Genomic DNA, 12,396 nt, shown 5'->3' on the forward strand with positions numbered 1-12,396 from the left:
TTTATTTTAAAGATAAATTTATATTATTAAAAGAAGTACTCCTGTCTGTAATACGAGGCGTTATCATATTGCAAAATCATCGAATCACATTAAACATTACTATGTTTCTTTGAACAATATTTCTAACACATATACATTAAAAATAAGTTCAAATTTTTTCAATTCAATTCAATTCAATCAATTTCATTCATGCAATTCTTAAATTAATTACATAATCCCATGTGCCATGCAAAGCACGCGCGGGATGAAAAACACATTTCATTTTCTTGTTTCTGGCAGCAAACAGTTCATTTTTCCTTCTTTGTAACTTTAACAGAACAGTGAGTAGACATTTCCTATTGCAACAGTTTTAATCATATAAATAACACTTATGTTATAAATATAAAAAAAAATTAGAATAATTTAATAAGAACACGGTTTTTAGAAAGACAATAAATTCTACATGCAAATATAAATATAGTTATTTATCTAAAACAAAGCTAAAAATAAGTTACAGATTATTTATGCTATATTATGAATGATAGGAAGCAACAAAGCTTTTGACTTTATAAAAAATTTTAAAAATAGTTTGTTGTGTGGGTGCGCGTGCGTGTGGGTGCGCATGCGTGTGAGTGTCTCCCCCTCACCCCTGCACCTCCCCCTCACCCCTGCACCTCCCCCTCACCCCTACACCTCCCCCTCACCCCTGCACCTCCCCCTCCCACTGCACCTCCCCCTCCCCCTGCACATCCCCCTCCCCCTGCACATCCCCCTCCCTCTGCACATCCCCCTCCCCCGCCCCTGGTCATCTTACACCTCCGGAACTGAGTGGTTACTATATACTGCATACGGTATTATTATTATTATTTTTTTTTTACTCAAATGCTATTCTATTTTTTGAATATGTGACATTGGTTCAGGACAGGTTTAGCTTAAATTTTAGACTACACTGGCATAATCAAAGATATTATTTATTTTTTTTTTATGAATAATTAATTATTATTTCTGTCGCGTGTCTTGCTGTAGATGAACGGAGACGTGCAATCACCACCGCCGTCGACGTACCTCGGTCCGAACGTGTGTCCCGTGTGCGATCGACCATTCTCGTGTCATGAACACGCCCTGCACCATTATCAGTCGGTCCACCTACAGACCGGTGGATACGAGTGTGAATGTTGTGACAGGACGTTTTCTTGTCATGATCATGTTCGAGAGCACTATGCGGAGACTCACGCGTCGCACTGTGGTCCGTTACCAACTCCGCCGCAGACTCACCATCAACGGTTTGAGTCGCCGGAGATTGACGACGATGACGTCATTGTCATTGATGACGATGACGACAATGCATCGGGGACGATCGAAGAGCTGCTCGACGTGCCTATGCTTACTGATAGTCAGCTAGAACCTGAAGGTTTGTATATTAATAAAATAAAAAAAAAAATAAATAAAATAAAGTTAATCGTATGCATTCATTCGTTTTAATGACCGAATTTTTTTTCTACATTGACAGGATAGAATTATTCTTTCACATCTGAACGAGGAGAAGATTATTTATAAATGGCTCATAATTAAATTTTAATTTATTTTAACAAAAAAAAAAAAAAAAAACTCATTGCAAATAGGTCAAAAGAATATATATTTATTTAAATATTCTTTCAAAATATACGACATTAACTATTCTGGGGATCGTTATTGTTTACTATAGAAGCAGAGACAGCCACATGTCGGTGCTGCATGGCGTCGTTCGGGAGCCGGCGTGAACTTCGGGATCATCTTCGGGTGACCCACCTCGTCAGCGTCCAGTCGACCCTGGACGAATGGGCCGGTCTCAGCGAGGACGAGGACGAGGACGAAGACACCAACGGGGCTCGTCAGATGCTCGTCGATAATGTTCGGGGAGGTAATAAGGATATGATTTATATATAAAAAAAATAAATAAATAAAAGATAAATTTAGTTAATAGACTAATGTTTCAATACAAGATTCTTTGTTATTTGGTTTATAACATAAATTTTATTTATAAACCAATTTATAAATATTCTTTTCTACTCAGTTTATTATCTACAAAAAGAAATATTTATTTAAAATTTCTTCCAAAATAAATAGATAAATTATTTAGTAATAAATGCATTCAATTCCTTTCAATTTAGTTTATATATAAAAAAAAAAAAATCTTTATGATTGGATTTATTTCAATAACGATTGTTCTTTACAATTAGCTGCTATAAATTAACAATCGATTGAAGAAACTGATCATTTGATTTCAGAGAGCCGTTCTGCTAGTATGCGAGAGGAGGCAGACATGATGGCTGGTCCATTGTCCAAAGGAGACAGTGTCAACGACGTCGACGACGACGACAATGTAGACCAAAACTCGTCACCCGACCATTCTATTATCGGTAATTATTATTTGTACTTAAAATATATATATCCTATTTGTGAAAAAAAAAAGTCTTAATTATCTTAAACATAAATAATCAAAATAAATTAAACTTGATTAACGTAAAGTAAAAAAAAATATATATATAAAAATAAAATAAAATAAAAATAAATTAATAACATAATTGAATAATAAATTAAAATGTATTGATTGAATTGTAAATTAAAATGAAAGGATTGAATTATAAATCAAAACTAATTGACTGATTAATAAATAAAAATGCTATTGATTCAATTATAAATAAAAGTTTTATTGATTCAATTATAGATTCAAAAAGAGTTATTAAATAAATCAAATATTAATTAAATATTTTGTTTGTTTGTTTATCTAAGATTTGACGACCCCGTCTCCCACCGGCGCTTCATCGGTGCCATCGCCGTCGCCGTCGCCGCCGCCGCCGCCGCCGCCGCCGCCGCCGCCGCCACATCAGCAGCAGCAACAGCCGCCGCCGCCACCACAGCCCCATCAACTCTGGCGTCCGTGGCAGCAGCAGCAGCAGCAGCACCAGCAGCAGCAGCAGCAGCAGCAGCAACCGACACCCCCACAGCCATCACCACCGCCCCCAGCGACGCGATACGTTTGTCCGGACTGTGGTCGAGCCTTTGGCAGAAGATTTTGCCTCAGAAGACATATGGAGGCCAACTGTCCGGCAGCGATATCCCTCAAGAGATTTCGGTGCCCTGAGTGCGGCCGCCAGTTCAAAACAGAGTTCAGCATGAACAGACACTTGCGTTTTCACTGTAGGTCGAAGAGGGTGAAAATATGGGGCACCGAGGATTCTCCTCCACCACCCCCACCGCCACCACCGACACCGCCTCCACCAACTGCAGGACCGTCCAATCAACATGGAGGCGGTGGCAGCCAAGGTAGTAGTAGTTACAGCCCTAGTGGTAGTGGTAGTGGTAGTGGTAGTGACGAACCGTCAGAAATTCCGGGGAATATTGCACCTGAGAATTTTGAAGAAGTCGAGACGGCGTTTCGCGGACGATTAAAAACGTACAGATTACGTGACGAAGCGCCCTCTCGGCTTACTATCCCGGAGTTTCTGACTCAATTGTTTGAGGATATTGTAACGCTTATGCACCGCATATTGGAACACGTGACAGCCATCAAGACCAACCTGTGGCTAGATTGCGAATTCACGAACGTTCACGACCAAACGTGTCGACGCGCCTTTAAGACAAAGAATGTCGCCGTTCTCCGGTCCACCGACATAGATGAACTGTGTAGTAATTTGTTCCAAAAGTTGGTGGACGAAAAGGAGGCGTGCGAAATGAAGGGCTCGGGCTGGACCTTCGCGAGGATCGTAGACATGGAGATCCGCGTCAATGTTTACCGACCTCTCGGAGGTAGCTCGTACGTCCCGTTGCCCCAAAGCGTCGCTGCTAAAAAGGCCGTGATCAACGTGCTGAATGATCGGGATCAAAAATGCTTCATGTACGCCATTTTGTCCAAATTTATTCATAATCCCTATCGTCACCAGCTAAACGCCACGGACTTTTCACCCGAGTTCCGTGCGCGAATTGATTTAGATTTTTCCCAATTAACTTTTCCTGTACGGCTGGAGCAAATCCCGACATTTGAGAAGAGAAACGTTGGAGTAAGCGTAAACGTGTACGGATTGGATCGGGTCCGGACTACACGGAGAGACGGTCAATTAACATCAAAGTACGAATACATCGTATATCCACTCCGTGTAGTAGACCGAGAACTCGATGACCATTTCGACCTCTTGTACCTGTCAGATCATGAAACTACACATTATGCACTCATCAAAAACTTCGAGAGATTGGTCAGGAGCCAGATCACTCGACACCATGGTAGATTGTTCATTTGCAAGCGCTGTTTCGCTCATTTTGACAACACACCGACAGTTGACGGTAAACGGGGTGAGCAGCGACTTGCAGAACACAAGAAATATTGTTTAGACCATGCGCCGTTGCGCACCGATCTGGCTCCTAAGAAACACATTAAGTTTGATAGGTACGAGCGTACACAGCGACAAAGATTTACTATTTATGCCGACTTTGAGTGTGCGCTCGTACCATACGATCAAGAAGACGACCAACAACCTCTCACAGATCCACCGACAGTCCCCCCTCCGGATGAAGATCCAGCAACACAGCGAGGGGGAAAACCACATAAAAACAATAGACCGGATTCTGATCATGTCAGGACAAGGAAGGTTCACAGACCGTACGCGTACGCTTACTACGTTCGTGATAGCCACAGGTTAGGAGCCAATCAAGTAGACCGCGGTAACACGTTTTCGGAACTTCGTCTCTATAGGGGTGAGAACGCTGCGCATCATTTTATGGAATCCATCAAGAAAGACGTCCGGCGTATAGGAGATGTTTTGTACAAAACACGCCGGACCGAACCACAATTAGATGCGCAGCAAGAAGCGGAGTTTCGTGCCGCCACCAGATGTCACATCTGTAAGAAACCATTCGTCGACGGTGACGGTGACGGCCGAAACGATCCAGCAGTTCGTGATCACCAACACTCACCTCCCTACACGTTTCGAGGTGCAGCACATCGGTCTTGCAATTTAAAATTCAAGGAGCAAGACACGATACATTGCTACTTCCACAATTTGAGCAATTATGATGCTCATTTTGTGGTAAGAGAGCTGGCCATAGACGGGGGTGACGTAAACGTACTCGCCAACACAGAAGAAAAATACATCTCCTTCAGTAAACGATTCGTACATGACGGTGCGAATCGTCACAACCGACTCACACTTAGATTTGTAGATTCTTATAGATTTTTGTCCCGAGCCTTGTCAAATTTAGTTTCCCTTATGCCAATAGAACATCTTAAAATCACAAAATCCTTTTTTCCTGCCGATGCAGACTTTGCATTAGTACATCGCAAAGGAGTTTTTCCATACGAGTACGTAACGTCACTCTCGGTATTGGACGAAAACGTGTTACCGCCACCAGAATCCTTCAGAGACAGCCTACGCAAGGAGGACGTAAAAGAAGAAGATTATGCTCACGCCCGACGCGTATGGTCACACTTCAATTGCACAACCCTCGGAGACTATGCCGACTTGTATTTGAAAACAGACGTGTTGCTGTTGGCGGACGTCTTCGAGGGCTTTCGGGACCAGTGTCTGGAACATTACGACCTCGATCCAGCCCACTGGTTGACCTTACCGTCGTACGCTTGGGACGTGATGCTCTTCAAAACTGACGTGACCCTGGATACCCTACAGGACGTAGATATGTACCTGTTCTTCGAGAAAGGGATCCGGGGTGGCTTGACCCAGTGCGCAACCCGACACGCTGTCGCCAATAATAAATACACCAACGCTACCACCGTCAACAATCCTTCAACATCAGCAGGTGGTAGCAGGAGTAGCAACAATAAGAGGCGAATTGAAAATGGCGTCAGCCGAGACGGTCGGTTCGCACCTTCGACTAGTGTTAGCGCCGTAGATAACAACAACCACATATATGGAGATTATATTATGTACTACGACGCAAACAACCTATACGGATGGGCCATGTCGCAGTCGCTCCCGTACAAAGATTTCGAGTGGCTGTCGCGTCAGGAAATAGACGAATTGGTCATCGAGGACATACCGGCAGACGGAGATGTAGGCTACGTCTTGGAGGTGGATTTGGAGTATCCACGAGATCCTCGACTCCATGACAAACACCGAGACCTGCCGTTCTGTCCGGAACTGCGGAAAGCGCCTCGAGACCAATTGCCATATGCGGACGACGTCCTCCGCACATACAGCGTAGGCAAATCTGCTAAACTAATGGTCACCCTGTTTGATAAAGACGCATACGTAATCCATTATCGAGCACTTCAGCAGGCGATGGACAACGGATTGCGTGTGCGTCGGATACATCGTGTTCTGCGCTTCAAGCAGCGAAAGTGGCTACAACCGTACGTGGCGATGAATACCAGACTCAGGCAGCAGGCCAAGAACAAGTTCGAGGTGGAACTATTTAAGCTTATGGTCAACGCTGTCTATGGTATGAGCCTCCAGAATGTAAGAAAACATATTAACATAAAATTGGCTACAAACCCGAAAACGTACACCAAGTATGTGGCCAAGTCTAATTTCAGTGACCGGACGTGGTACAACAAAGACTTGGCCCTACTACACATGAAGAAAGTCCGCGTCATCTTGGACAAGCCGGTGTACGCGGGTATGTGCATTCTGGACCACAGTAAGACGTGGATGTACGGATTCCACTACCGTCTGCAAGAGCGGTATGGAATAGATCGGCTCAGACTTCTCTACATAGACACAGACGGGCTGATCTATTTAATCCGTACCGTAGACGTCTACGAGGACATGGTGAATCACCTGGACGACTTCGACACCAGCAACTATCCCCGGGACCATATCTGCTACGATCCAACCAACGCCCGGGTCCTGGGGAAATTCAAGGACGAAGCCAATGGGGTGATCATTAGTGAATTCATCGGCCTGATGGCGAAACTGTACTGCTTCATGTTCCTGCGGAGCGATAGCAGCGAAGACGGTGTCGGCGACGGTTTACCACCTGTGAAACGGGCCAAGGGGGTGAATCGCGCCGTAGTGGCCAAAGGCCTGACTGTAGACGATTACAGACGATGTCTACAGGAACAGCGGGTCTTGTACACGGATAACGATCGGTTTCAGTCCCGACACCACATAATATACTCCGTTGTGGTGTCGAAACGATCGATGGCGCCGTACGACGACAAACGTTATATCGAAGAGGACGGCGTCAATACGTTACCGTGGGGTCACTATAAAATTCCAGCGCACCGGGCAATGCTTTTGGCTCCAGAAGACAGCAACGGGAACTCCAGTAGATGCCACAGTCGTCGCAACATTGCATCGTCACCGTCAGCGACAATGGATGCGAGCGATAACGACGTTGACATCGAAGAAGTAGATTGAAGCAGTACAACAATAACATCTACATAGTGCGCGTGTTTGCGGTGCATAAGCCTCGGATCGTCGTCGTGGTGGTGATGGCAAAGACAATTGACGGACAACAACTAGTTAATTATATTAGGAACCAAATATACGAGGAATTAAATTTTATTAGGTAATAAATTCTAATTTATTTAGGAATCAATTAGTATTGAATTAGTAACAATTTTTAGTTACTAATTTCATTTAGATTTTATATTGAATAAAGTAATAAATTATTTTAACTGTGATATTAGATAAAAAAAAAAAATTGTTTTATTTTAATATTTATTTATATAATGTTATTATAATAATAAAATATATAGTGAATTGTCACTAACTTGTTTTGATTTATATAGAGTCATAATGGTAAATAAAGCAAAACCAAATATTTTTCAATATAAACATGTGTTTTTATTTTTCCCAAATTTACTAATTCTAATGTACATTAGATAATTATAAATATATATTTTTTTGCAAAAATTCAATTCGATATCTATACAATTCAAATAGAAAAGAAAAAAAAACTCAGGTAAGTGTATGGTATGGTCAGTGGTGATAAAGCATATGGAAGAGTCTTCGGACCAGGAAGTCGTTGTTGGCTGCATCGGTGGGTGTGATGACAGAAGAGGTGTCACCGTTGAACAGCTGTACAAAATCGTTCATTGTCTTGTCGTACATTATGCGACAGTACAGGTAAGTTAGACAGTAGTGTCCACACACGGAAGTGTCGTGGCGTTGGAGTTGGTACTTGTTCGAGACGTAACGACGAGAATTTCGTCTGAGAAACTGTTGGTATTCGGCCAAAAACGGTTGACGGCCGAAACTGTCGAAATATTCTATATGCGTAGCTTCACTGTCCATGTAGAAGGCCACCCAATGTTCCCCGCTTTCCGTGTGCGGCATTGTGTTGACTACTATGGCCGTCGAAGGTTCGATACGTGTTGGCAGGCGGTCTGACGCGTACACTCCTGTGTTCGCTATTTTCTCGCGTGGTAGTTGAGACAAATATTTCGTGATGTCGGTAGTATTCATTATCATTTAATTATTATAATTCTTCGTAGTCGTAGCCGTCTCCTTCTTCGTATTTGTTGTCCTCGTTCTCTTCTTCTTCTTCTTCGGAAATGGTATCGAGACCGCTGATACCACTGCTGTTGATCGATGTAGTCGTCACTGTCATCGATGCTTGGGTTATCAGTGACGGTGATGATGCAGCCGCAGCTGTTGATATACCGTTGTCAACTTCGTCATTGTAGCAAGTCCTCAACTGTTGTCTACTACAAAGGTAGCACGACGACAAACCGCAGTGTGCGTTCTCTTTTGTGGCAGCGGAAGTAAGCAGTAACCAACCGCGTAAGAGAGTGCAGTTAGACAGTGAACAACGGTGTTTAACGCTCTTGTGTTGACCGCATCGCAACACGTTGGCAGACAGTAGATTACCGACCGAAGCCAGTGATCCACAACCCATATCACTCAAGTCCACCACAACCGTAGTCGAGGTGGTAGCAGCAGCAGCAGCAGCAGCTATCTCGTTGGTCCATCTGTCGTACTTGTTATTCTGTGCAAAGATCTGCCCGATAGTCATACCGTCCGACGCGGTGACGATTAAATTCTTGACTACATATTCTTTCTTTTCCACTCCTTTCACATAGACGACGCTGCGACGTGAGAGACATGTGCGCAGTTTATCAATCAACACGTAGTAGGGCACGTCACCACGATTCCAGTCGAGTCCGTGACAGTGTTTGGTCAACCAGTAGGACTCTCTGAGTTTATCTGCGGACAGTGAATCACGATCGAACGGCGCACGTGCTACGTGATGTAGTAACAAAGTACCGGTTGACACGTCGACCACACTGGCCTCTTTCACTATGAATTCGTTGTTGTTGTCCTTGAAACATTGTAAGTCCAAAACAACTGCTGTAGATTCCTGTTTATAACTATGTGTTGGTGTTTGTGTCTGCTGGCGCGACGGAGCGTGACGGTAACAACGATCCATCACGGTCGAATGTCGATGTTAGACTGAGCTGAGTGGCGGTGACGTAGGCATGAGCTGCGGATGCTCATGTATTTTTGTTTTATTTGTTGTTGTTTTTATCCACTAAAATCCACGGACACGTTGCGGTGTCGATCCACTTCGATGACGTTGTCTAATTCGGCGTACACTATACAGTTGACGGACGCGGCCAACGCTTCTTTGAATTGCAGTTCGATGCGTAAATTACCGTTACGCACCAGGTTCCAGTGACTTGATTCACCGGCCGACATGTCCGGCGTCAAGTCGAACGCCATCAAGCAGTAGCCATTCGGATACTCCGTTCTGTCGATCTCGTTGCCCTTGTCGGCGAACTGTATTCCGGTGCCGGTGAACAACGTATGATATGCGAGAGCGTACAGTTTTGAGTCGCCCGTGAAGGCCGGTGTCAACGCCTTACAGGGCACTTGTTCACTGTCGATGTAAAGAGCGAAATAGTTCAAATTGAAATGTTGAAAATTGAACGGGTTCTTCTTGAAATCGCCGTTGAACGCCACGTTGTCCACCAGTCCTACGATGATACGTTTCGGCAACTGTCCCAGGAACACGCTGTCCAACGTCTTGCCCAGGATACCACTCGGCAGCGTGATGGATTTCACGTCCACGCGTGTAATCGGATACTTGGCCGTGCCACTCTCCAGCGTCTTGCTGTGCGCCACCAACACGCCGGGATTGATCTTACAACGACGGACGAACAGATTCGCCTCTCGAATGTGCACCTTGCAATCCGTCGCAGTTTTTGACATGACGGCAAACGAGTTTCTCGATCTGACGAGACGCAATCGCATTTCGACACCGTTCAACATAAACTTGTCTTGATTGCACAAGTCCAGATGTAAATTGCCCACCATGTCGACGTATGTGCTCTTCTTGACGAATCCTCGTCGCTTGACCAGTCCGTCGTTGGCAATGTCGCAATCGTCCATTTTGTCGGCTTTGTCTTCGTAGAACAGCGTAGTCGTGAGATGTGACTTTTTCGCACTACCACCATAGTTCAGTAGGTTTTCCAAATAGGCACGATACGCGTACGTATTGTTTTGCGGTGACACCAGTTTGTGATTGACGAACAGATCCACTTGACTGAACAGTGAGTGCAGCCAATTGTTTACCGGACCAATTTCTTCCACTAACGCCTCTTCCACTTTTGTGCCGTCGCCTTTCACTATTGTCGCCTCGACGTGTAACAGTGTTTGCGTCAAGTCCGTGTATTCTTCTCCGTTAGCCGGTATGACGAACTCTATAGGCGAATCGTCTGTCAAAGACGAGATAGGCTTGTACTGAATCCACTTACCGTTCTCTATACTAGTCTGAGTGGGTGGTAACGAGAATAAATCCAATTCGGTTTTCACACATTCGCACGATTTCTGATGGATGAACGACATGTTGTTGTTGTAGAAAAATTTTATCACGTCTAATTGAATATATCTATTGCCGGTAATCCTCCTCTAGCTCTCGTTCTTTTCGTAGATCGAATCTTTTTAGACCTGCTCCTGCGCGTCGTCCTCCTCTTACTGCCTGTTGTAGAACGTCGAGTTTTCGTTCTTTTAATCCTTTTGGTCGTAGTTCTGCGCCGTTTATTCGTTTTCTTATGCTGTCTCTTGGTGGCGGTAGAATATTTTCTCATGCTCCTCTTCCTCCTCCGTTTAGTGGCGGTAGCAGTGGACGTCCGTACTCTTAGAAGTGTCGCCAACGACTGTGGCGTGACGCGACGTATTCGTCTTTTCTTATACACCGCGCCACCGCCACCACTCAATACACGTTCTACTTTGTCATCAGCTCTGCGTTTCAGCGAGCCGGTAAATTCTTTGAGACGAGCAGCAGCCGCGTACTTGGGATGTTGCGTACCACCGGCGGACACCAAGTCACCCAAGAATCCGACTCCCGAACGTAACGCCTCCTTGCCGACAGTGGTCGCGCCGGACTCAAGTAACGGTGCCACAGAACGTACGAGTCCAGCGAGAAAACTGCCGATACCGTGTCCACGCTGGAATACCGCACCTCTGTACACGGACGACACGCCATGTCCCGACTGTTGCAACTGTCGCCGGTAGTATGCCAAATACGGATCGTTCGTATTCATCGTTTTTGCTACTGCTGCTGCCACTGATGTTTATGCTATCGTCGTCGTCATCGTCGTCGTCGTCGTCGTCGTCGTCTATTTAAGCTGTCGCGAGCGATCGGCGCAGGTGTAGCTTCATGCACGTAGTCCCGAAGTGGAATGGCAGTCGATCACCCGTGCTGCCCCTTAAGTCGATTTCCACGTTCTCGAACGCACTCTTGATGACGGGCACGTAGTGTGGATCCGTGAAATGAACGGTCTTGTGTGCGCCGTACACGTAGTTTGACGTATCGATGTTGACGATCTTCAATAACGGCGCCACCGTATCGCCAACCAATTGTGGCTCGACCAAATCGCAATACACGTACATGTCACCCGGCAGTCCGGCTTGTATGTTGGCCGGCAGTTTTGCTTTCTTGTTGCTCTTCAAGTCCGTCTCGGCGGGATCAAACCCCATCTGCAGCGCGAGACCTGTGCTCAATTCCATTTGTACCACGTGACTGCGAATCGCTATATCCACCACTTTGGTGTTTCTGTCGTAGACGAACGTGGCGTAAAACTGTAAGCTTTCCATAGTGTTTATCACACGTATCAGTTCTTCGATATCTTTGTAGTTGCCGGGCTCAACGTTGAGAATTTTCACCTTGACTTTGTTGGTTTTGTCGGAACCACCGGTGGCTATGTCGCTGAGACCTTCGTAGTAGATGAATATTTTCGCGTCTTTGCCCACCGTCAGAAACGAACAGGGATAATGCGCTTCGACCAGTGCCACTTCCCATTCACCGTCCGTCAGATGTATCGACGTGGGCAGTTGAGTGATATAATCGGCCACAGTGTTGTTCGGATAGTAGTTCATCGAACTGTTACTGGGCAGTGTCAAATAGAACTGACTGTGTTTGCTCATTTTTTTTTATTATAATTATTATTATTTTTTTTTTTTTTTGCTGATGCGTCTC

At 44.9% G+C, this 12,396-nt stretch overlaps 1 protein-coding gene across 1 annotated transcript; it reads right to left on the reverse strand.

Annotated features, from left to right (window-relative positions):
* Positions 1-9,440: 9,440 nt before the first annotated feature.
* LOC128985059 (uncharacterized protein F54H12.2-like) lies at positions 9,441-10,763 on the reverse strand. The gene has a single exon (XM_054404432.1). It carries the CDS (start codon positions 10,761-10,763, stop codon positions 9,441-9,443), a length of 1,323 nt encoding a protein of 440 aa, XP_054260407.1.
* Between the last annotated feature and the right edge of the window lie 1,633 nt (positions 10,764-12,396).

The sequence above is a fragment of the Macrosteles quadrilineatus genome, unplaced genomic scaffold (genome assembly GCF_028750875.1).
Source record: "Macrosteles quadrilineatus isolate MER2022 unplaced genomic scaffold, UCM_ALF_1.0 Scaffold_2__2_contigs__length_208266976, whole genome shotgun sequence".
Lineage (NCBI taxonomy): Eukaryota > Metazoa > Arthropoda > Insecta > Hemiptera > Cicadellidae > Macrosteles > Macrosteles quadrilineatus.

Bases quoted from the DNA above. Each gene is read 5' to 3' on its own strand.
- LOC128985059 (XM_054404432.1), bottom strand. From the start codon at position 10,763: ATGTCGTTCATCCATCAGAAATCGTGCGAATGTGTGAAAACCGAATTG.